The 24,762-nt window shown below is 32.6% G+C and overlaps 2 protein-coding genes and 1 long non-coding RNA gene across 3 annotated transcripts; all 3 read left to right on the plus strand.

Moving 5' to 3' along the window:
- The first annotated feature begins 2,639 nt into the window (after positions 1–2,639).
- LOC144575054 (xyloglucan galactosyltransferase KATAMARI1 homolog) lies at positions 2,640–4,683 on the plus strand. Its single transcript, XM_078325177.1, has 2 exons — positions 2,640–3,215; positions 3,560–4,683. The coding sequence occupies exons 1-2, from the start codon at positions 2,674–2,676 to the stop codon at positions 4,593–4,595; spliced, it is 1,578 nt and encodes a 525-aa protein (XP_078181303.1). The 5' UTR covers positions 2,640–2,673; the 3' UTR covers positions 4,596–4,683.
- A 9,021-nt stretch (positions 4,684–13,704) lies between these two features.
- LOC144575203 (xyloglucan galactosyltransferase KATAMARI1 homolog) lies at positions 13,705–15,225 on the plus strand. Its single transcript, XM_078325317.1, has one exon. The coding sequence runs from the start codon at positions 13,705–13,707 to the stop codon at positions 15,223–15,225; it is 1,521 nt and encodes a 506-aa protein (XP_078181443.1).
- A 4,609-nt stretch (positions 15,226–19,834) lies between these two features.
- LOC144574515 (uncharacterized) lies at positions 19,835–22,532 on the plus strand. Its single transcript, XR_013518243.1, has 3 exons — positions 19,835–20,058; positions 21,856–21,923; positions 22,263–22,532. It is a non-coding gene; the product is annotated as an uncharacterized LOC144574515 (long non-coding RNA).
- The last annotated feature ends 2,230 nt before the right edge of the window (positions 22,533–24,762 follow it).

The raw sequence follows: 24,762 nt of genomic DNA on the forward strand, positions 1-24,762 counted from the left end.
AAATCAAATTCGAACCACAGACCCGCTATTCCGTTAAATATGCATCATAATCCAAACCCAATTCAATTATCCAATTCAAAATGCAATTCAATTAATCAACCAAAACGAAAACACAGATTATAGAGAAGTCCAGTTACCTGATAGTGATCAATCCAGAAATCCAAATCAGATTGCAATAATTGTACATAATCAGCGCGACGTAGTCAGAATTTCAATCGGACGGATTATCAATATCATAACAATATTTCTTTTATAAAAATATTTCTATTTTTTTTTCTCTCATTCTTTCGCTTTCTGTTTCTTTTTATTCTCTTCTGATTTTATTCAAATGGAGAGATTAAATGTATTTAAGATATACAAATGAAAGTCGGTTAAGAGTGGGGGTAATTCATGCATGGGGCCCACGTGGTAAAAATAATGCCACGTTTTCTTTTCAAAAATAAAATGGACTATTTGTGTTTTAAACCTTCACATTTTTCATAATTATAAATAAGTAAATAAAAAAAAAACTAAGTTCAGAGGTATTTATAAAATTACGGATGTTACACATATGCATCAACAATTAAGCATCTTCTAAATTTCTAATTAATTATATTCTCTGTACAATAAAATTTCTAATTATATTTGCAAATTAGGAATAAATAGACAAGTAGGTAATGGTAACAATACTTTATTTTGGTTAGATAGATGACAAGGACAAAGTGCACTTTATTGCACCTACCCTAATCTCTTTAAGATAGTTTCAGATCCCCTAATTACTGTCTCAGATGCCTTTCCCAATAATTCCTTATCAATACAATTCAATAGACAACTCACTGGGGTCCTACTTATAGAATGGAACCATCTTTATGCATCTTACTCCCTATCCCCCTGTATTAGTAGTACAAGTCCATATACAATCTATTGGAGATGGTCAACAAAAGGCCAATTCACTGTCCATGCACTTTATAACTGGTTAGATTACGGAGGTATCAAGGATAAAGAATATAAAACACTTTGGAAAAAAAAAATTCCACTCAAGATTAAAATTTTCATTTGGTTAGTCAAAGAAGGTAAAATATTGACCAAAGATAATCTTGCTAAAAAGGGCTGGGTAGGAGATCACACGTGTTATTTTTGTAATGAAGATGAAACCATATACCATTTGTTTGTAACATGCCCTATTATATCAACCATCTGGTCTTAGATAGCAACCCATAACAACTTTACATTTGACTGTGTTACCATTAGTGATCTTTGGATACTGGATGCATTTATACCTCTCAAAGACAGTTTACTTCTAGAATTAATTAGAGCTGCAACCCTTTGGATAATCTGGTTGAATAGGAATAAAGTATGCTTTAATAACACCACAGTACCAACTTTAGCATCTCTAGGCTCTCAAATTATAGCATTAACTTCATACTGGTGTAAATCAAACAATGATGAGACCTTTTTAAACTAACCATGATTCTACCAATGGATGTTACTCAATTGTATCAAGCATGCACCATTATAACCCTGTCGGAGACAGATACATCCACAGGGGACAACAGTATTTGGGATTCCGAGGAAGATCATATTCATGGTTTAGAGGGGTCATACCTATCTGACTATCTTAGAGACAGAGAAGAGATTGATGCTATGGATGCTGCCTTCCTGCAAAACCCCACTGCCAACTCATCACTAGCTACAAGTTCATTGGATGATTAGCTACTACCTATAATTGGCTTAGTCTGTTATGCATATTTCAACTCTATGTTTTGTATGATTTGTATGACATTCCCCCCTATCTGTTAGTTGCTGATTAGTGTTTGTTCATTCCCTGGTTGCTTAACAATCAGATAGATATCTAGCCTACTAGCTTTGTTATGCTTTTTGAGTACTGTAATTGCCAACATGGCACATTTTGTAAGAACAAATATAGTTTCTAATGAAACTGGTGGCACAGGCCACTTTTATCAAAAAAAAAAAAATATCCGCAAATTTTAATTATATTATCTGTACTATAAAATTTCTAATTATATCCTCAAATTTTACATCTGTTATGTAACACCCGTAACAATTACAACAAACAACATGCTACAATTAAAAAAAATATGCCACACTATAACTATTTTTTATTTTTGAACAAAGTATTTGATTACGGACGTTCACTTCAAGTTCAAGGTAAGCCCGGGTCACGATGCCTAAATCCTAATAAATTACAGCACTAATCTTCTGTGATCATTACAGTACAACACAATGTGCTGTGAATTTGTGATGTTGAAGGTAATTAATGAACAAGTCAGTAGTCAGAACATATGAACACATGTAAACATTTTGTACTATGTTTTATTCATATATATATTTTTTCTTTTATTTTCATCAGTGTCCTCCACTAAATTAAATATATTCAAAGTAAACTGCCAACAGTACATACCCGGTACACAAGTTGCAGCATTTGTAACTGACAGAGAAGTAAACTTAGCAATTTAATTGGGATTCCCTGACCCTCATATATTCAAAGTAATCAGTCGCATGATATCAAGGTCAACATGATAAAAATATTATTAGATGGGCTTCGATCGAGTTTGAAGTAATTCCAAGCCCGGACTCATTTTCTTGCTCAGAATTCAGAACACAACTAAGTTTTATTTTGACTAAGTGGAGATGAGCAATAGCAAGGGCAAGGGCAAGAGCAAGGAGCGTATAATGAAGAATCTCTTCTCCTTTGTTCTTCCCCTCTCTCTTCTCATAGGCTTCCTCCTCTTCAATGAATTCCGATCCTCTAATCACCTCCTCACCACTTTTCTGCCCTCTGGCGCTACCGCTGCACCACCGAGTTTCACTACCACCGAGCCTTTGCTGCCCTCTGGTGTTACCACTGCACCACCGAGTTTCATTACCACCAAGCCTTTGCTGCCCTCTGGCGTTACCGTCACACCACCGAGTTTCACTACCACCGAGCCTTTGCTGCCCTCTGGTGTTATCACTGCACCACCGAGTTTCACTACCACCAAGCCTTTGCTGCCCTCTGGCGTTACCGTCGCACCACCGAGTTTCACTACCACCGAGCCGTCATGCTCCGGTCGCTACATCTATATGCACAAAATACCAGAGAAGTTCAACACGGGTCTGCTCCGCCAATGCCATAATCTTTCGTCATGGAAGGATATGTGCTGGTATGTCTCTAATTCCGGCATTGGGCAGCTACTTAATGATACTGACGGCACCTTGATTCCTACCACTGCATGGTACTCTACTTCTTTCTACATTATCTATAAGTATGATCATTTCTAATTAATAAACAATTTACTTTAAGTATGAACAACTAGTTTTCAATATATTATATCATAAAATTGCTTCCTTTTGTGGGTTTGTCAAGTCATGCAATCGATCAACTTTCTCATTCTTATAACATATTTAGTTAACCAAAAAAAAAGAACTTCACATTAATTAGAATTCAATTGGATGTCTAAACTAACAAAAGTATTAATTTTCTCTTTAATTAACATTAAGGTGTCTCCACTTCAATTTGTCCCCATGGCTCTCTCTCTCCGATTTTTGCTATTAATTAATTAATTGGAAATTAAAACAGGTACGACACCCATCAATTCATAGTAGATGTCATATTTCACAACCGCATGAAACAGTATGATTGCCTCACTGAAAACTCATCGGAAGCCACAGCAATATACGTGCCATACTATGCGGGTATCGACATAGGGCGGAACCTCTGGGGCAGACGGCCAGTGGCCGTGCGTGATTCTATGATGAAGGAAGTGCTACATTGGGTGAGAACTACGCCTGAGTGGGAGGCAAGAGACGGACGGGACCATTTTATCGTGTCAGGTCGCACCACATGGGACAGCTGGCGTGCAACGGACGAAGCTTCGGATTGGGGTACCAAGTTCATGCTCTTACCGGAGACTAGAAACATGACTGTGCTTGATGTTGAGTCTAACAAATGGCACTCCAGTGAGTTTGCTATACCGTACCCAACTTACTTTCATCCTTCTAAGGAGGCTGATATAATCGCTTGGCAAGACAAGGTACAACATGCGACAAGGCCGTACCTTTTCTCTTTTGCCGGTGCCAGGCGAAAGAACCATTCTGCATCAGGGATCCGGAACCTAGTCATTGACCAGTGTATTGAGTCGCCGGGGTGTAAGTTGCTAGATTGTGGGTCTCACTCTGAGAATAAGATACTGAAGTGCCACTCCCCTAGTAACATAATGGGCTTGTTCATCAGCTCAATGTTTTGTGTGCAACCAAAAGGTGACACGCTTACACGCAGATCACTGTTTGATTCGATGCTGGCTGGGTGCATACCGGTGTTCTTCCTTCCTGGTTCGGCATACGAGCAGTATAGATGGCATCTACCGAGGGACTATGAGAAATATTCAGTGTACATCCCGGAAGACGAAGTACTCAAAGGAGCGGTCAAAATACAAGACGTGCTGCTGCAGTACACTGTCGAGCAAATTAAAGAGATGAGAGAAGAGCTAATAAAGATGATACCTACACTAGTGTATAACAATCCGAGATACAAGGTACAAGGTGTAAGAGATGCTTTTGATGTTGCTGTTGATCGGGTGATTCAGAGAACACTGCAGTTAATCGCTACCAGCTAGCGAGTTATTTAGCTGATTATTTAAACATGAATGCTTCTTTTTTATGTTTCCATTCTTTCATATTTGTTTAAATTAAGAAGTCTATTTAAACATACATGTAGGGGATATGGAACATCTTAATTTTTGGCTCATCTAATTTGCACTTGTTTTCTTTGTATTCTATATTTTATGATTTAAATAGCAATGGATGCTTCTCTTATTTTGAAGTTCCTTAACAAATTACTAATTAATTAAAGTATGCTAATAGCTAATTGAATTGATGAACACTATATTTTTTTGGGTCTAAAATGCCCTTAGCTGATGGAACACTAATTAATTAAAGCAGGATTCTCACTTCTCTCTGGGGCCCGCCCGAAGCCCACTTTGTGTTTCGTTTACTCTTGGACCCAAATTTAAAGGGCCTATTAATCAGCTTACTATATGGATTAATTGCGATCCATATATCTTTTATTAATTATAATTAGGAATTTGGGATTCAATTTGAGTTGCCATTGACTTGGACCTCCCTGACCCTGCTTGCTTACGTACTCGGCTTTTATTTTATTTTAACTATAATTTAATAAGTGCAAGTTCACGCATGAAATGAAGGAAACATGCATATATAGCTGATTCATATTTCTAAAATCTACATTGTTTTGTTTGACATTGTCATCAGGTCTGTATAAATTATATGAACAAATTAAACGGAGAGTATTGGAATTCAGATTCCAAAAACAATCTCTGATTGTCATTACTGTTTTTTTTTAATCTTTTAATCTTTTTCTTTGAGAGTGATTGGTGGCGGCTACCAAAGTTTTAGAGCAATTAAAGCTCCATACAAATCATGCATGATTGTCATTAATGTTATTAGCTTAATTACATTGCGTAAATTTGTTAGCGGCAAACTTAATTACGTACATTGCATACATTTGCCGCTAACCATAAAAAAGAAAAAAAAAATACATTGCATGTATGTATGTGCTCTTCCTTCTTGTCTCAATACAAATCTTAATTAGTTTCAACCCTGAATGCAAATCTTAATTAATTTATATAAATTGACATAGCACCGGTTCCATCAAACAAAGTGACCAAGCTACAAGATTTAACTTGTCAGAATCATAACTAATTCTACCGTACTAGATGAAATCTGCTCCCCTGGTATTAATTACTAACCTAATTATCTCAAATTGTCATAAACCTTGGTGCAGGTACTTCCGTTACCATCATTCTGTTGTAATCCTCCGATTAAATTTAGGGAAAATTTCCGGTGTACCCATACAAAATTTTAAAATAGCCAATTCCCCATAAAATCACCATAATATCTAATATCTCCATGAAAACTTGTAATCCTTTCTTCTATCCCTTTTATTTATTTAATCTATTATTTTGTTATTTTAAAATTGAGATTGACAAATATATCCTCCTTCTCTCTCCTTGTCCTTCTCCTCCATTCTTAACTGCAGCAACCATAAATAACGAAGGTTAATTATACGCTAAATGATTAAAATAAGGTTGCTTGGTCCCAGTCTCCAGAGCTTCCTGTGAGAAATGGTTGTCAAATCAACTATTTACTCACGAATGGTTGTCAAATTACTGTACTTCGCTATTTTCAACTCAATTTTTGGCATACGCTATAAACAAAAATACTAAAACTTCACAAAATTATTTAAATGAAAATATTAAAATCTAAAAAAAAAAAATAGAGGACTGCCTGGCCCCAAGCAATCAGGTCCCTAGTGGACCGCCCCTGCTCCAGGCTGTCTGCTATGATTGTGGACCGCCCGTGGACCTGACGGTTGGAAAAGTTAAAAAAAAAACTAAAGTTGAAGGCAGTTTTGTAAAAAGCTTTTTTTAGGGTATTACTAAAAATGACCTTATATTTCGTTTTGTATGGCTACATACAGATATTATGGGGCAAGATATATAGGGTTCCAGCAGATGGAATAAGGATCGAAAAATGATAAAATTATATTTGTATCTATTTTTCTTTTTCAGATATGGGGTCAGATGTAAACGGATCCAAATACAAATTGAATATTAAATAAATATAAATACGGATATAGTTTGAATTTCTAATTTAAATATTGTAACAATATTAATATATTATTCAATAAATTATTTTCTCATTAGAAAATGAAAATAACACAAAATACAAATATAATTCGGATATTGGATCATTATGGTGAATTAAATAATTTTTTTTATTATAAACTTGTTATGTCACTGCAATATGTATATATATCTCGTCAATTAAAATTAATCACCAATATAACTATATTTTAATCAAAAGATACTAACATAAAAATATTCTTCCCTCTAAACATATATGATTTTAAAAGAAATGATATACGAAAAGTTAGAAAATACATAAAGATAATTATTTGTATTCATATCCATATCCATATCCATATCCAACATAAAGATAATTATTTGTATTCATACCCATATCTATATCTATATCCATATCTGTATATGTATACATATTCACACAAACAAATATCTAATTATAGAAAATAAGTACAAATAATTACCAATATATGTATTTGTATAATTCCTTCCAAAACTAAAATCATATTCACATTAATATTAGCCGTATCAAAATAGGCAAATTGTGAAAATTCGGATATATTTGCACCCATTCGGCGGGACCTACCTCCCTATGGTTTAAAATTGTTATAAATTCTAGAGAAATGTTATGGTATCCGAGTCATCATACTCGAGCGCGCCCTCCAAGTAGTTTAACAGAAAAAACCTTTCAATATTGTCTAACTTTCATTTTCAGCGCTAATATCCAAACATTTAAAACTATGTTGTTCACACATATAAACTTTTGTCTGAAAACATTTATAGATAGTTTTAACTCTTAACTACTTTTGTCGTTAAGTCAAAAAAAGAAATATTATTTTCACCAACTCTTTTTTATTTTTTCTCTATTCATTATAATTTATTTTTTCGACGATCCTGTGATAAATTTTATGAATCTAAAAATACAAATGTTTTCTATTCGATTTTATCTTTCAAATAAGATTAATGAAGAAATATTTTTGAGTAATTTTAACGTCATTTATTTTTTCTAAAAGTAAAACTCATGAGCACTTTAGCACTTTAAATTTTCAAGTTTTGAAATCTCAGTCTACAACCATTAAAATTTTCAAGGCTTTGTACATGAGGTTTATATGCTTTGTACATGAGTTTTTTAAATGCAGTGTTATTGTTAAGGTTTATATGCTTTGAAGTGTTATTGTTGAGGTTTAAATTATTTGTACATGAGGTTTATATGTTTTATTCTAGAGATTTAAAGTGTTATTAATGAGGTTTATATGCTTGTAAACAGAGTTTTAAATTATTTTGAAGCAAAAAAAAAAAAAACTAAAGGTCACAGAGATTTAAAGTGATAAAAAAATTACAACACAAATATAACTCGAAAGTTATTATTCATGGATCTCATTTGAAAGAGGAAATTGGGTAAAAAAACGTTCATATTTTTAGATTCGCATAATTCACCACGGATCGTCAAAAAAATAGATGATAATGATCAGAGAAAAAAAAAGTGGGTGAAAGAAATATTTCTGTTTTTTGCTTGAAAACAAAAATAGTTAGAAGTTAAAACTATACAAATTTAGAATTTTAATGTTTGCAGATAGATGTTTAAATGCTTGCGAGTAGCATTGTAAAATGTTATAAACAGAGCTTTAAATGTTTGGACATTAGCGCTGGAAATGAAAGTTAAATAACATTAGAAGTTTTTTCTGTTAAACAACTTGGGGACGAGCTCAGGGATTTTGTTTGAGGTACAATTATCAGGCTCCTAAATTCTATGTCCTTTCTGTTATTTTGAATAAAAAATTATAGTTTGTGCCTCTCTTATAAATATATTGTATTGGATATTATTTCATCGAATTTAACTTTCACTGCAATATATTTTTATGGTTTAATATTAAACTGATCGGATGATCATCTAAAGTTCATCAAAATTTGACTAGATTTCGTAAAGATTATGTTGCATTGGTGAGAGAAACAAATTCTTTAAAATAATAAAGGGTCAAAGTTAACAATAATATTAGTGATATTTATTAGTGTATGAACTTTCTATCACTTTATTTAATTTAGTCTTTCGGGCTATGACTATTAATTTATTGCTACCGACATCCAAATTCAACTCAAAGTGAACTAGAGAGTTTAATATCGATCAATGCATATATAGTTTTATTAATTGAGTAGATCTAGGGTGTTCTTAAGTTCACATTCTAAAATCCGTCAAATTAATTTTAAATTATGAATCTAAATCGTTGAGATCCGTCTATCTTACGAGTGATGTGTCTACATATGAAAATTTTAAACATTCGAAATTTTTTTTGGATAAAGTCAAGCAGTCAAAATTAGAAACTTAATAAATTAATTTTAATGCATTCATTTTTTGAAAGTTTTTTGACCGCTTAACTTTATACTAAATTAATTAAAATGTTTAAAATTTTCACCTGTAAATGCATCACTCACAAGATAAGCGGATTTTAACGGTTTGGATTCATCACTTGAAGCCGATTTAATGGATTTTAGACTTGAATTCACAAAAAAACTTGATAAACTTAAGAACACCTAGTTCTACTCTTATATATATTTGTTTTGTAGTGTTTACGGTTTTCATGGTGTTAATAAATGAAAGCGAGTTATAATTTGGACGAATTGATATAATATTCGAGTGTTACTTAGACTAGCTAGCTAGTAGATCAAGTGCCATAAAATTAAACAGATTGTCGATCGTCGCGTCAATTCGTTGTCATCGATTAAAATAGTGATTATATATATTTGTTGATATTAATTAACTATATATATTTCGCGATATCTATTGCATCATCAACTGGGTGAATATTTAATTCTCAGGGTGGACCTAGTCGTTGATTGGATCTCGGTTAAACGATTAATCTAACAAATAATTTTCTTCACGATAAATATACACACACACAGATGATGATGAGATCCATAATGGCCGGGTCAAAACTACAATGTGAAAGAAATTCAAATGCCGCATGCCTTTATTAGTTCAATGAAATTAATTAATTTCTGTATTAATTTGCACAATAAATTGTTCACCTCAACCAAATTAATTTATGTATAATAACTTAAATAATTATCACTTCCTACTGGACTATTATAGTATTATGTATCTAATTCTCAAAAGCATTAAAATTACTAATATATAATAGAGACATATAATATTGAAGTCCCAAAGGCTTAGGGCTGTAAGCATTAATAAAGTATTAAAATTAATTTATGATAATTTCCTAACTTTGTCAGAAATGAAAATATCAATAAATTTTTTATTTTAATATTTATCATCATTAATGAAGGATCGATCAATTTAGTTTTTTTACTGGTTATTTTAGATGCTCTGAGCATTAAAAAAATGTGAAAACCCCTTGTAGGTTTATTGAACATAAAGAAAAAAATATATATTGGCACTATAATTTGTTTGACCTACTTCCAATATTTTATGTTTCCACAGTAAACGACTTGAGCTAGCCATTTTCTCTCTCTCTCTATATATATAGAGAGCAAAATTAGAGTGTGATGTGCTCAGCAAAAGGGGTTGGTGAGCACACATTTAAAAGACTATCGGATTGACTTCGAACTACGAATTCAAACAGTTCAAATCCAAGTAATTCGTGAGTGATGCATGTACATGCAAAATTTTTAAAGTTCAAATTCATTTAGTACATGGTCAAGTGGTAAAAAAAATGATGAAAAATTAATACATATAACATTAAAAAAAATAACTTATAAAATGTTCATTGTTTTGACCGCTTGACCATGTACTAAATGAATTCAAAATTTTAAAACTTTTTGCATGTATATGCATCACTCACGAAGAACTTGGATTTGAACGGTTTAATTCGTAGTTCAAAATTAATCCAATAGTCTTTTGAAGGTGTTCTCACCAACCCCTCTTAGTGAGCACATCACACCTTAGTTTTGTTATATCTCCATTCTTATATTATGCACGTAGATATCCTGATCCGTCAACGTCTATGATTGAAAGATGAAATTTCAGATTTAATATCAGCCCTCCTGATAGGGCCATGTTCCCAAAACCCTTTTAGCTTCAATATGGGCCATGAACAAGGCCGAGATTAGGACCTAGTTTTTGAGAGGCCAACCCGGGATACAATACAAAACCCATGATTGAAGTCCATCGTGACAAAAACCCAGGATTGACCGACTTAAATGGGCCGAGATAGCTCGTATCTCGCGGCTTAAAGCCCTGAAGTCGCCTCTTGGACGATAACCGTTCATAACCACTCATGACGTCGATTACAGCATAACCATTCACGACGTCGTATAACCATTGGTTATGTCGTGACCACAATCACATGATTTCATAACCAACCCATGAACTGGCTTATCCTACATGGGTGAGGCAGTACGTAGGTCACACTATATAAAAGGGCGAACCACAAGCAATACACGCTTACACACTTACACCCTCAGAGATATCAGATAGAAAAGAGTTTGATATCTCCGAGATCATCCCTTAGTCTCCGAGGTCGCCCTCCGACTTTCGAGATCTGAGACACGAGATCATCCCTTGATGTCCCCGAGTTAGTCATTCCTCGGTCTGCGATTTCGAGCAGGACAAGCCCAATCTAAGCCCTTTTTAGCATACGGCCTGCTATCTCGAGATAACCCGTATCACCTCCAATCAAATAATCTGTCTTATTTTGATTAAATGCATCTTTTTTACGTGTAGAAGTCTAAATTTAGTTAGAAATATACTCACCACACATATGCCACACGATATGTTACAATTAAAATCGAATAGATAACAAAATTGGAGAGAAAATCAATTTATTCATTTCCTTATTTCTCCTCCCCAACTATCTCTCATTTATTATTTTCTTATTTAAGAATCATGATGGATGGTCAATTTATTTTTAAGAATATCAAATGCTGACATCTTTTAAAAATATTTTATCAACATTTGATATCTCCAAATTTAATACATTACTCGATTTAAGCTATAGTGAATATTTTTACAATTTTACTTCTCCAATTTTGATAAGATAAATTATTATTTTTTATTAGTATGTTCAGGTTCGTTCTTAATTTTAGTTGTTAATTATATAGAGAGCATTTATTGAGGAGGAATTTTAGTAATATTAACTGTAATTAGTGCTACAAAATGGAGCAACTAATTTATTTATACGAATTCACTTTCACTAAATATTTTTTGTCCATTTGGCTTTTGCATGTAATTTCTACAAGCTATTTGTTTTATTATTTTTTTTATCAAATCTCTTTACTTGCATCAAAGTTGGAATTTTAAATTGTAAATCAGACACTTGATCTTCTTCATTTTATAATATGTTTTTGTTGCAACGCACGGGTATGATGCTAGTATATATATATAGAGATTGACTTGGGTGAGCCATGGTGTAAAACATGTTTGTACTTCACGCCATATTTCAATTTTAAAAATTCAAACAATAGATTCGAACTTTCCAACATATTCTCTATATTGAAATGTGCTTGGAGACTATATTTTACATTTTTTTGAATTTTTTTTACTATTTATTAAGCCACTTTGAAAATCGTTGTTTTACTATGAACAGTAAATATTTCTTGACCAACAGATCAGCGATTTTCAAAGTGGCTTAATAAATAGTAAAAAATTCTAAAAAATGTAAAATTTGGTCTCCAAGCATATTTCAATATGGAGATCGTGTTGAGCGGTTCGGATTGATTGTTTGGATTTTAAAAATGAATTTATAGTGCCATGGAGCAAAAATTTGTTTTCAAAATCACTGTTTTTGATGGTCCAAAATTTTCTGAACAATACTGGTTTTAAAAAGTTATAAAAAAATAGTAAAAAATTTTCAAAAAATATAAAATTTGATCTCCAAGCACAATTTAATATGGATATCAACTTGAACGGTTCGGATCGATGTTTTGAACTTTAAAACTAGAGATATGAGCCCACTTTAATTTGCAAAGCATGGTAGCCTCTCTCTCTCTCTCTCTCTCTATATATATATATATATATATATATAGAGTTAGGCTGGGGTGCTATGGATAGCATAGTGGCCTCTATGCTACGGCTCAATATTCGAGTTTTCAAAATTCAAACGGTCGATCCGAACCGTTCATCTTATTCTCCATATTAATATATGCTTGGAGACCAAATTTTATAATTTTCTGAATTTTTTTACTATTTATTAAGTATTTTACAAAATTGTTGATCCAACGGTGGCTGCACAAAACAGTAAAACCGTTGGATTAGCGATTTTCAAAGTGACTTAATAAATAGTAAAAAAATTCAGAAAATTATAAAATTTGGTCTCCAAGCATATATTAATATGGAGAATAAGATGAACGGTTCGGATCGACCGTTTGAATTTTGAAAACTCGAATATTGAGCCGTAGCATAGAGGCCACTATGCTATCCATAGCACCCCAGCCTAACTCTATATATATATATATATATATATATATAATGAAAACTGATATGTAACTATTTGAGAATTGACAAATATAATCTGTATGAATAATTTCTTTATTTTTTAATCTAAATAGAAAGGTACATAAATTCCTCATTGTTGAAAGGACCTTCATATACGAATCTTAATTAATCACATCGCAACTCTGAGTTGAGGGTACTCCTGAATCAAGAACTCTAAGAGAAAAAAATGCTGTCCAGATTTTCACCAATTTTCTCATCAACCTACAAAGCAATTTGTTGGAGATACTTTGCAGCGCACCAAAGCAAATATACCGTTTGAAGCTTCTAATAAGATCGTATTATCAATTAACAGCTGTCGAATCTATCAGCAGATATTGTGATACTATGTATATTCTGTAATTTAGGAAACAATAACTGAAAATAAGCCTATATATATATAGTCTTCAATTCAGATATTTTGAATAATAGATATCAATCATTCTTTAATGAATCTCTCAATTTAATTAATCCAATTAATAAATAGGTAGGTGTAAATTAAGTTGACATGCTCATACAAATTTACTTGGAATGCATGAAAGAATAGGCAACGCCATTAATTTAATTTAATTTAATTAGAGTCAGTGCAAGCAATGAACAAGTCAGTAATCGGTTGCATCAACCTTACACTATAAAATAATGGCAGAGAGAGAGAGATCTAGAGAGAGAGAGAGATTCAGTACGAGTACCTTCAAGGTATATAAGCGCAAATCTAGGTTAAAAGCTATTGGGTATATTGAGCAAATCATGGTGAACTCTAGTTACAAGATGTTTGCTAAAAGCTCTGCCTTTTCTCCGCTATTTCTCTTTGCTGTCTTCTCTTTCTTCCTTCTCTTCGCATATGAACTCTCTCACCAAAGCTTTCTTGGCAAATACATCTCAATCAAATTCTACAACACTACTCCACACCAACACCAAGAAGATCAAGAAGTACCAGCTGCTGCGCCTGCGCATGCATCTGTCATTGACCCCTGCACCGGCCGCTATGTCTATGTCTACGACCTGCCTGACAGCTTCAACTCTGAAATTTTACAAGATTGTGGAAATCTCTCCCGCTGGTCTGACATGTGCAAATATGTCACCAATTCCGGTCTGGGTCCTAAGCTTGTTGACACCAGCTCCACACTGCCTGAAACCGGCTGGCATGTTACTAATCAGTTTATGCTCGAAATTATTTTCCATAACCGCATGAAGCAGTATGACTGCCTAACCACCGACTACTCCAAATCAACAGCAGTCTACATTCCGTATTATGCCGGACTTGACGTAATGCGGTACTTATTCGGAGACACTGCATTATTACAACGTGATTATCTCACGAATGAATTTCTGCGCTGGCTGAGGGCTCGGCCTGAGTGGGCAGCCAAGGGTGGCAATGACCACTTTATGGTCATCGGGCGAATAGCGTGGGATTTCCAGCGCACCACCAATGAAAGCAAACATTGGGGTGGCAAGTTAATGACTTTACCCGAGTCAAAAAACATGACGCTGCTTTTGATCGAGACCACTACTTGGCAAGAAAATGAGTTTGGAATCCCATACCCGTCCTACTTCCACCCTTCGGAAAAGAGCCAAGTTGTCGCATGGCAAGAGAAACTCAGGTCAACAAAAAGACCATGGCTCTTCTCATTTGCCGGAGCGAGGCGTCCCAATGCAATTCCCACGACGCGAGATTTGATAATTGCTCAGTGTGCCAATGCGACATTGTGTAACCTCCAAGAGTGTGGCAGTGGGGCCAAGGACTGCCATTCACCAAGTAACATAATGGGAGTGTTCACTAGTTCTATCTTTTGTCTGCAGCCTCCTGGAGACAGTCCCACGAGGAAGTCGGCATTCGACTCCATGATTGCAGGCTGCATACCGGTGTTCTTACAACCTGGATCGGCTTATACACAGTACCGTTGGTACTTGCCTAGCAACTTCAACAAGTTCTCGGTTTACATACCAGAGAAGGCCATTAGACAAGGGACGTTGAGGATCGAGGACGTGCTGCTTGGGTACAGTGATGAGCAGATACTTGAGATGCGGGAGAATGTCCTCGCATTGATACCGGCACTTGTGTACAAAGATCCTAGTACCAAATCTGACGATCTCCGTGATGCATTTGATGTCGCAGTTGATGGTGTACTTCGGAGGATTCATAACAGTCATGTATTGTAGTTTTCATAGAATTTAATTAATTTAATTAAGGTTTAATTAATGGTACTGTAATTCATAGATATTGCAAAACAATAGAAGCATGTAATGATCAAGCCATTCTTTTTTCCTTGAGAGGACAAGTAAAACAATATTGCTCAACTCCATTGCCAATCTGCGCATATTCAGCTTTAATTGTATATGTAACATGCATGCATTTATTTAGATCTTCTTCTATGGCACTATTATCGTAGAATAGCAAATAAGTCATAGCAGAAATTCTTTCTCGGTTTTCTGCACGGTTTCATCGGGATTCTAGCGTGTCTCGCGAAACAAAATCAAAAGTCAAAGGCAAAGCAATTAAGTATTTATTATATACAGCTATAGAAAGACTGAAAGTGTGTGGCTCGTTTACTTCATGTTCTTTAATTTGGAACGCGGTTCCCAATGGGCCCAAATAATGTTTTGATCATGGATCTAATCCGACCCGGCCCAAATATAGAGGCTTTCCGGCCTACGGGCTTTGAAATACAAGTAAATATAACAAAATAAAACAATAATGGAACCAATGTTATCAGAACCGGACCGGACATCGACCCGGTAATACATCGGGTCAATGGTTTACTGGTCGGACCGGTGAGTCAATTGGTTCAACCGCTGATTTTTTTATAACACTAAATTATTTAATAAAAAGGTTATTATTCAAATAAAACAAAAGTATTAATTAGTCCTTAATTCCTTAATTAATTTTAACTAAGTGTAAGGATATAAAAATGTGTATTGTTGAACTAATATATCAAATAAAAGTTTAATTTGTCTATGGATGAGATAAAAATCAACAAAAAAAAGATGAAAGACTAAAAATTTATTTATTGTGATAGAAAAGAACTGTTAAAAATTCATATTAAATTTTCTAAAGTTCAAAATTATTTAAAAAAAATAATATTATGACGCGTATCATGTTCAAATACATAATTATTTAAAATAGAATACATTATAGCAACACAAAAGACTACACAAATTTGCTCACAAAATATCACATGTTAGGTGCATTTTACCTTTTCCTTTTACCGAGGAATAAATGGCCAAATGGGCCCTGTTCGTTGCTAGTTCAAATTTAAAAAAAAACATGAAAAACCGGTTGGTTTGGTTCATTGGTTTTGAAAAAACCGTCCAGTTTTCTTATTTTTTTCCCAGTTTATATGTATGTTTGGTCTTATAGACGAACCGAACCGGACTTGGTTCCGTTCCGGTTTATTCCGGTCCACCCGTCCGGTCCGGTCCGGTTTTTTTTGAGTAAAAATAAGGATCAAAGTCCTTATTTATTTTATTAATTTGAGAAGGTTTTTAAAGGTTTCGATGTGAAACCTTTTACATATTTCAAAAAGTTCACTCAACCATGTTGAGTAACAGATTAAAAATAATAATTTTTTTTCTTTTTGAGAAACAATAAAAAACCAAAATTCTAAATTTAAAACTCGTCTAACTGCTCTTCAAGAGTTGTTATTTAATATCTGCCATTGAAATAGCACCTCTTGAGCCAACTCCTCCACTTCTCTGACTTCTTCTCTGAATATTCTTGTGCATCTCTCTCTAGCAGATAAATATGGATAATAATATTAATTCTCTGGACTTCATACTTCCTTTTGATGATACTGTCCAATTGATCGTCTCTTCTGCATTAAACTCTTCCTTCCAATTTCTTTGTTGGATTCCTGAAATACTTGCGACTTTTCCATATAAGTCCATTACAAAAGGGCAATGTGAAAATAAGTGAAGAATCGACTCCCCACTATTTCTGCACATCACACACATGCTTGAAAGATTCCATCCCCTTTTTGTAAATTTTCTGCTGTCAAAATCTTTTTGTAATAAGCTAACCATGTGAAGATTTTCATAACAGTGAATGGAACTCTAGGCAACGCCAATGCAGTTTTCTTTTCTGGTAAGTAGTAACTGGTCCTTATTTATTTTCTTTCTGGGGGAAATGGTATTATAGTGTGAGGTATTAGTTGCAGGAAGTGAAAATTTTTACTAAGATAAATGTGTTTCAGTAGTAAATATATATACTAAGGTAAATTTGCATATTTTTAGGAATACACTCGGCATACTATGTAAGATAGATGTCTGCGTAAATTTACCTTTGGAGGTACATTCAATACTTGGTCCCACCTGAATTCTTGTGTGGGAACGTTAGAAAAAACATATGATCTGAATTCTGGTATAAGCTAACAATTTGTTACAGCTTTTTGTCCCACCTGTCGAAACTTAGTATTTACGAGTGTTGTAAATAATGGTATGTGATCGTTAAACGGACAATGTACCGTTAAGTAAGTAATCGAGAATAATTGAGAATAATCGGTCACATTTAGAAATAATTATTCGATTAATAAAAAAAAATCTATAATAATTTGATCATTGTCAACGATTAATATATAGGTCTAAACAGACGTTTTTTACAACACTGCTATTTACTATTAATTTCATGATAAGGTTCGCTTCAAGATCCACAAACAAAGAAAAATTTAATACTAGCTGTAACTATATTGAACGCTTTCAATCTAGGAATTCAGCCGATGACAAATCATTGGCCCACTACAAAAAAGTAGACACTTTTTGCGAGGAAAAAAACACATTTATGAAGGTCGTCCGTCGCAAAAAGAAAAAACTGAACAATGAAAGTAGTCCATCGCAAAAAATCACTTTTTTATCCCCGTGAAAAGGGTCTCATTCTTGTTATGACAGTACTAGAACTGGCAAATGTGCCTGCTCTATTCGAGCTAGATTAAGCTTATAGTTTGTTAGTTTTGATAACAAGCGAGTCAACATTAGAGTCTGAGCTGAAAAAGTGGCTTGTAGCTCGTTCATTTTGACAACGATTGAGCTGAATCAGCTCATAAAAATTTGTGGATCAAAAGCCCAAATATATTAAACAATATATTATAAAGTCAACTATCAACAATTAAGTTTACAACTTTATACATACTAAAATATCAAAATTTTAAATTCATACAAATATAATTCACAAAATAAATTCATTAATACAAAATTCACACAAATTCATACAAATTCACAATTAATATCTGGACCGAACTGACTCGTCAGCTCACGAGCGAGCTGAGTTCCAGCTCACGAGCGAGCTGAGTTCCAGCTCAAATTCGTTAATTTTGAACTGAAATAGTGACGAACTGACTTATTAATAACTCGGTTCACTAACAAAAAAATTATTAACGAGCGAGTCACAATCAATCCACAAGCTACCATCATTTTTTCCACCTCTAGTATCACCAATTAATAAAACGAAAATGAAAAAATCACAGGGTTAACTACTTGGTCTTCATAAGTTGCCATTGATTTTTATTTATTTAATTTCCCAATGCCCTTTTTCTACAAATAAATTAAGTCAAACAAGGACGACGTGGTTCATAAATTGATATGATATTAATTACTGGTTTTCGAGGGGATCGACTTGCATGGAGTTACCGAGACTCGATCATGAATAGTAGTCAAATGCTCAAATTAACATACACAACACAATGATGCTTTCTCACGGTACTCCCTCGTGCATCTGTTGTTAGCTGTATCTTCAAATGTTTTGGACTTCTGGTTATAAAAATCTTAATTGTTTAATTAAGCGCATTTTGTTTAATGAAGCAGTTCATTCGAGTTTGTCATAACGAATTGCTGAAATCGGGCCGGCAATTAATTATAATGTCATAATGAATATGATTTTAATTTCAAATAATTGTTTATAATTTGTAGATCATGATTATAAAAAAAAAAATCACAAAATACCAAGTCATATCACAATGTCAAATCCATATTATGTTTAAGTAAAATGGAACTAGACTTTCGGCCTTTTTAACCAAAAAAAATATCACAATGTCAAATTTAACAAATTTTCTATAAACAAAATAATGACTTCGTACTTGTAATAGTATTTCCTATAGTAATTAACTTCAAAATCTAAGTACTTCATTTTTTTTTGCGTATGTGGACATGTGGTATGCACTATGTATTAGCTAGATAGAACAAGAGTCCAATTGACTTTTATAGAATAAGTCCAAAATAAGATTGTGGTTGAAATTGGTTATGTATCAATATCTAAGAGCAATTTGTAAAAATATGTGATCAATTAGTTTTTTCGTAAGACAAGAACATTTTATAGAAGTTTTAGCCGCGTTGGTAGCAAGCCAATTGACACACCTGTTAATATCTCCATTCCATTATTAAGCGGATATCTAATCCGCCAACGGCTATGATTGAGAAATAAAATTTCAAATTTAATCTCAGTCCTCCAATCACATAATCTATCTTATTTTGATTAAATGTATCTATTTTATGTATAGAAGTCTAAATTTAGTTAAAAACACACTCGCTCTACGTATTACTATACGATACATTACAATTAAAATTGAGCGGACTTTGAAATTTAGTTATATATTTCTCGTTTCCTTATTTTTCTCTCTTCAATTGAGCAGACTTCACCTTCTATTTTTTTTTATTTCTTTGTTTCCTTCTTTATTTCTGTATGATCATAATGCAAATCAATTTTTTTTATTACACTATCGTGGGAAATCTAGACTGTATAATTATACACTCATGCTCCATCTCGCGTCTCACTCTCTCTTGATCCCTCCAGCTGAAGGAATAAGAGATTGTGAATTGGATTATTAAGCTAACCCCCGGAGGCACTATGGCTATTCTCTCTGAAATGTTAAACATTTTATCTAATTTTTTGTTTTGTTTACGTAATTGGTTGTTTCACTCTAGGGAGATTTTTATGGAATTGTGTTATCATTTTGGAACCTAAATTCGGATTTGCATCTATTGACAGATTGGACTTGATAATTCATGGTATGGCTCATATGTGTAATGTTGTTGTTGTTGTTTTTATTTTTATTTTTTTATTTTTATTTTTATTTTTTTTTTTTTTTCTTTCTTTTTTCTTTAAAGGATCAGGTAGGTATTATGATTGTTGTAGTATTTGTCAGTGTTCTAAATAGCGCGCTATAGCGCCGCTATAGCGTTTTTGGAGACCAAACGCTATGCTATGGCATTAAAACACGCTATTTGCGCTACAGACGCTATAGCGATAATAGCGGTCCGCTATAGCGTATAGCGTATAGCGTATAGCGTGTAGCGCAAATAGCGCACGCTATGCAACATTTGTTGTTTTTTTTTTTCAATTTATACGAGTTTTAAAATAAATAAATGGTGAAGATATTGTTTAATTTTGATGAATATTACATTATATCAAATTCAAGTCCGCTATAATATTTTTTTCATTTTGCTCTTGATTTTTTTTAACTGATGATAAATCAAATAAATAATTGCTAAATTATGAAAATTTTAGGGACTAACAAGAATTTCTTCAAGGATCATCTGTTTATTTTACTAGAAGTATGATTTTTTTTTCTTTTCAATTTCTAGGTTATTTTGAAATTTAAATAGAAAAAAGATAAATTATGTTATGATGTTGAAGATATTTTAAATAGAAAAAGATCGATAGTTTATGATATTACTATTACTATAGATATTTTGAGTTGCAATTTGGACTTTGTATTGGTTCAATATGAATATTATAATTTTTTAATCAATTTGATATTATTTATTGTTCTATGAGACTAAATAATGTTGATATTTAGTACAAATATATAATATAATTTTTATAAAAATAAAAAACGCTATTTGGAATAGCTTTCGCTATAGCGTCGCTATTCGTTATAGCTTTTTTTGGAGGCTCCCCGTTATGACGCGATAAACGCTATTTAGAACCTTGGTATTTGTAAAGGATCAGGTATTTTTATTCTTTGGTAACTAAGTCTAGGTCTCTGGATAGATGATGTTTATGAGATGTAGATTTATACAAAATCATGTGCACTAATTATTATTACAAAATCAGGTGCATTTTTTTTTAAATCATTATAAGAATGCATATGTAAATAGACAAAACATAAAGGATGAAAGTGCAATGACCAACACAAGTTGATCTTATGCAAAGCACTTGGTGATTCTAAAATAAACAAGCTTACTGTTACAAATCATAGTAAAAAATGTAAATAAATAAGAATAAGGAACTTATATATGTGTAAGAAGTTGTTAAAAACTAAAAATATTTAATTTTCAGGTATTCTTTGATTGTCTTCAAAATATCTAATGTTGAATAATCTATACATTATACATAGATTCAAGAGATTTTGTCGTATATATATACGTACATAGCATTCTTATTTTCAATTAATGAAAGAATAGGGTTCTAAGTTTATCTCAATTGCATGCTTCTAAATATGAAATGTTAAAAACAGCACTGTACCAGTCCGAACAGTCCATTTAAATAAAGCATGTCAAAAAATACTAAAATACTGTTTTTATTTTTAGAAGCATGCAATATTTAGAAGCATGTCAAAATAAGAATGCTATGTACGTTAAAAAAATAAAAAATAAAAACAGTCCATTTCAGGTATTCTCAATTGCATGCTTCTAAGCATTTGCATTTAGAGTATATTTATTATTTTTTCTTTTAACAAATTAATTAGAATATGCCAATCAATCTAAACTACTAAAATTAATAAGAAAGTTAACAAAGGGATCGTGTTGATGATCATCTAGCCTTTTTAGAATAGAAATAAATTTTTGTCTGTTTTGAATTAGATGTCCAATCTTTCTATGCTTCTAGAACAAACAACGGAGAACCTTTTTCAATGAATGGTACTTTGAAGGTGATGTTAAAATTCCAATGATACTTTGCTTGAAATGTTAAATTTAAATTTTCTTATCTGCTGAAAGATGTAAGAATTCATGAGATATCATGTTCATTATATTATTTATGCTGTAATATTAGAAGATTTCTACTTATTTCTAAAGTTTTTATTTATTTATCAATTATCAGGCTACTGTTACATCAGCAATCTAGAAAAAAAATAATTGTTTCAGGCTACTTTTTATTTATCAATTGTTTATGCTACTTTTTTTATTTCCTCAGTAGTTTAATTAGGATCTTTGTTTCGGTTTAGTTAGCTTTTACATTGTCATTCCTATAATTTTCATTTAATTTCTAGGACATCACCATATTTGCTGGTAAGAGGAAAATGGATTGTCAGGACAAAAGGGAGAAAGTCACGAATAGGCCCCCTACCTTTTCCTATTTACCAAGTTGCAAAAGGCGGGCTGATAGATGTTTTTTCTATTTTAAATTAGAAGTCATGGATGCTTTAATTAAAGTAGGTAGTTGTTACTTGTATGATTTTCTTATAACGTTTTATCTCTTAGCAATGTAACATTTAGGCGGTTGAGATTAATATGTTCACTTTTTCTCTTTTGGTTTTTTTTTCTTTTACAAAAATGTTTTTTTGGTGATTTTTTTTCTCTTATAATATGTTTTCATTGCAATGCACGGGCACGATACTAGTAATATATTTAAGCTTGAATTTTAACATGAGTTCTAAGTGCATGAAGAAAGATAAAACTGAGAGTTTGACGTGCTTTTTTTTTTGGGTCAAGTTGATACCTATTGGGAATGGGCTAAAGTCCCAAGGAACTTGGGATATTATGGATATATAATACGGTAAGTTGCATGCATATGCATGCTATGTTATAAAATCAAATGAACTATTTGTGTATGGCTAGCCTACAGGGAGACTATCAATTAGATGCATGAATGTAGTTTACATTGCTATATCTAGCTAGTTAGATTACTTGCTTGATAACAGTGTTGTTTCTCTAAATATATACCGGGGTTTAGGAGAAGAAGAGTGGGGCATAATTAATTAATTGTTGATTGAGATGAAGATTTTACCATTGAGAGTCGTTATTGTATAATGGAACTGGTACAACTCACTATAACAATATGATTTTGTGAGTATAATAGAGAATCGCATAATTAATGAAACAGACAGATTCTTATGCTAGTATTGTGTATAAGAGAAAAAAAATTCTCATATAAAGCACATATATATTTTCATAAATAAAAAAATACTAACGAAAGAAATAATTATTTAACAATAAAAAATAGGAAGCAGCTAATAGTCCCTGGACCTCAGTCCCCCAAAAATCTCCGGACCTTTAACACTAATCCTGTAAACAAGTCTATCAGCTTCGGTAATGTTATGCAAATAATTCTGTAAACAACTTCAATTGATGTTACACATATGAAACCGCGTGCGTCCAAAGCAAAACGCGTGAAATCAGTCCAAACCGTGCGTACAATCAAAGTACAGCTAGCAGTTATAATGGGGACCACCTTCTAGAAGTTGTAACCGGGACCAGATTTTATAATTAGTGAACAATTTATGTGAATTAAAAATTTAAGAAAAAAATTATAAAAAAAAATTATAAAAAAATTTCATTTTTCAAAATAATTTTTTTTAAAAATAAAATAAAATAAATTAAATTTACGTTTCTACAAAAAAGTTGATAACTTAAACAATATAATGTAAAATAGTAAAAATTCTATAAACATTATCAGTAAAGTCTGTAAACATATATGAATTATTCTATTAGCAATTTAAATTGATTCAATAGTACTAAATCCTGTAAACATATATACTAAATCCTATAAACATATATACTAAATCCTATAAACATATATGAATTATTCTATTAGCAATTTAAATTCCTTCATCATTTTTCGAAACATATACAACATAACACTGAAAGAAAAAAAAAATTACAACAATTTTACATCATACAAATCACTACTTGCATACTCTTTAAAAATTATTCTGCAAGTGTCCAAACTGTAATCACAATAGTAACCAAATACTGTAACTATATGAAAGTAATCCTGTAAACAAAACGATATAATCCTATAACTATGTAATCCTATAAACAACTAGAATCTGTCCATGAATTGTGTCAAAACACCAAAATTTGACAGCAGACATCTCCCTTTTTCTATTTACGTATTCTCTGAAATATATTCTGTGAATGAGACAGAAGTCTCATCGCAAGAACAACCCTCTCTCCAGTTATGTCCACCTGCAAAAACATATAGGTTTTGAGAAATTGAAATTACAATAAGAAAACAAATACAAATAGATAATAAAATTTACCTGAGTAAAATTCATTGGAGTATCTGTTATAAGGCAGTATATGTAACGCAACATGAATATTGCACAGTCATGAGAACGGTTTTGTTTTGGACATGCCTGACAGTCATAAAGACGTGTCTTCCATGAAGGGTCACCTGGAAAAGATCAAAAACCCTAATAAGTCTATAAACATTAATAACAACAGTCCATTAATCCAATAATTTTTGATCCATAGAAATATTAAATAATAAGCACTCACGGAGACGCCATGCAACAAAAGAATCAATCCACATGGTTGTATGCCATGCACAATTGATGTATGCTCCATTAGTTTCCCCGGCAGAAGTGAAGTAAAGAACTTGCTTCCGTTTCAATTCATAAGCAAAGAGTACCCAGTGGTTCTTTGCACACACTGGGACAAAAAGCCACCTCACCTTCTCAAATTGGTCGGAGAAAAGTTGGGGAATATTTTTCAGAGCAGTCTCGTGATCATACGTATGCATGATATTCTGCATTATAACACACAAAA

Source organism: Carex rostrata, chromosome 23 (assembly GCF_964058835.1).
Source record: "Carex rostrata chromosome 23, lpCarRost1.2, whole genome shotgun sequence".
Lineage (NCBI taxonomy): Eukaryota > Viridiplantae > Streptophyta > Magnoliopsida > Poales > Cyperaceae > Carex > Carex rostrata.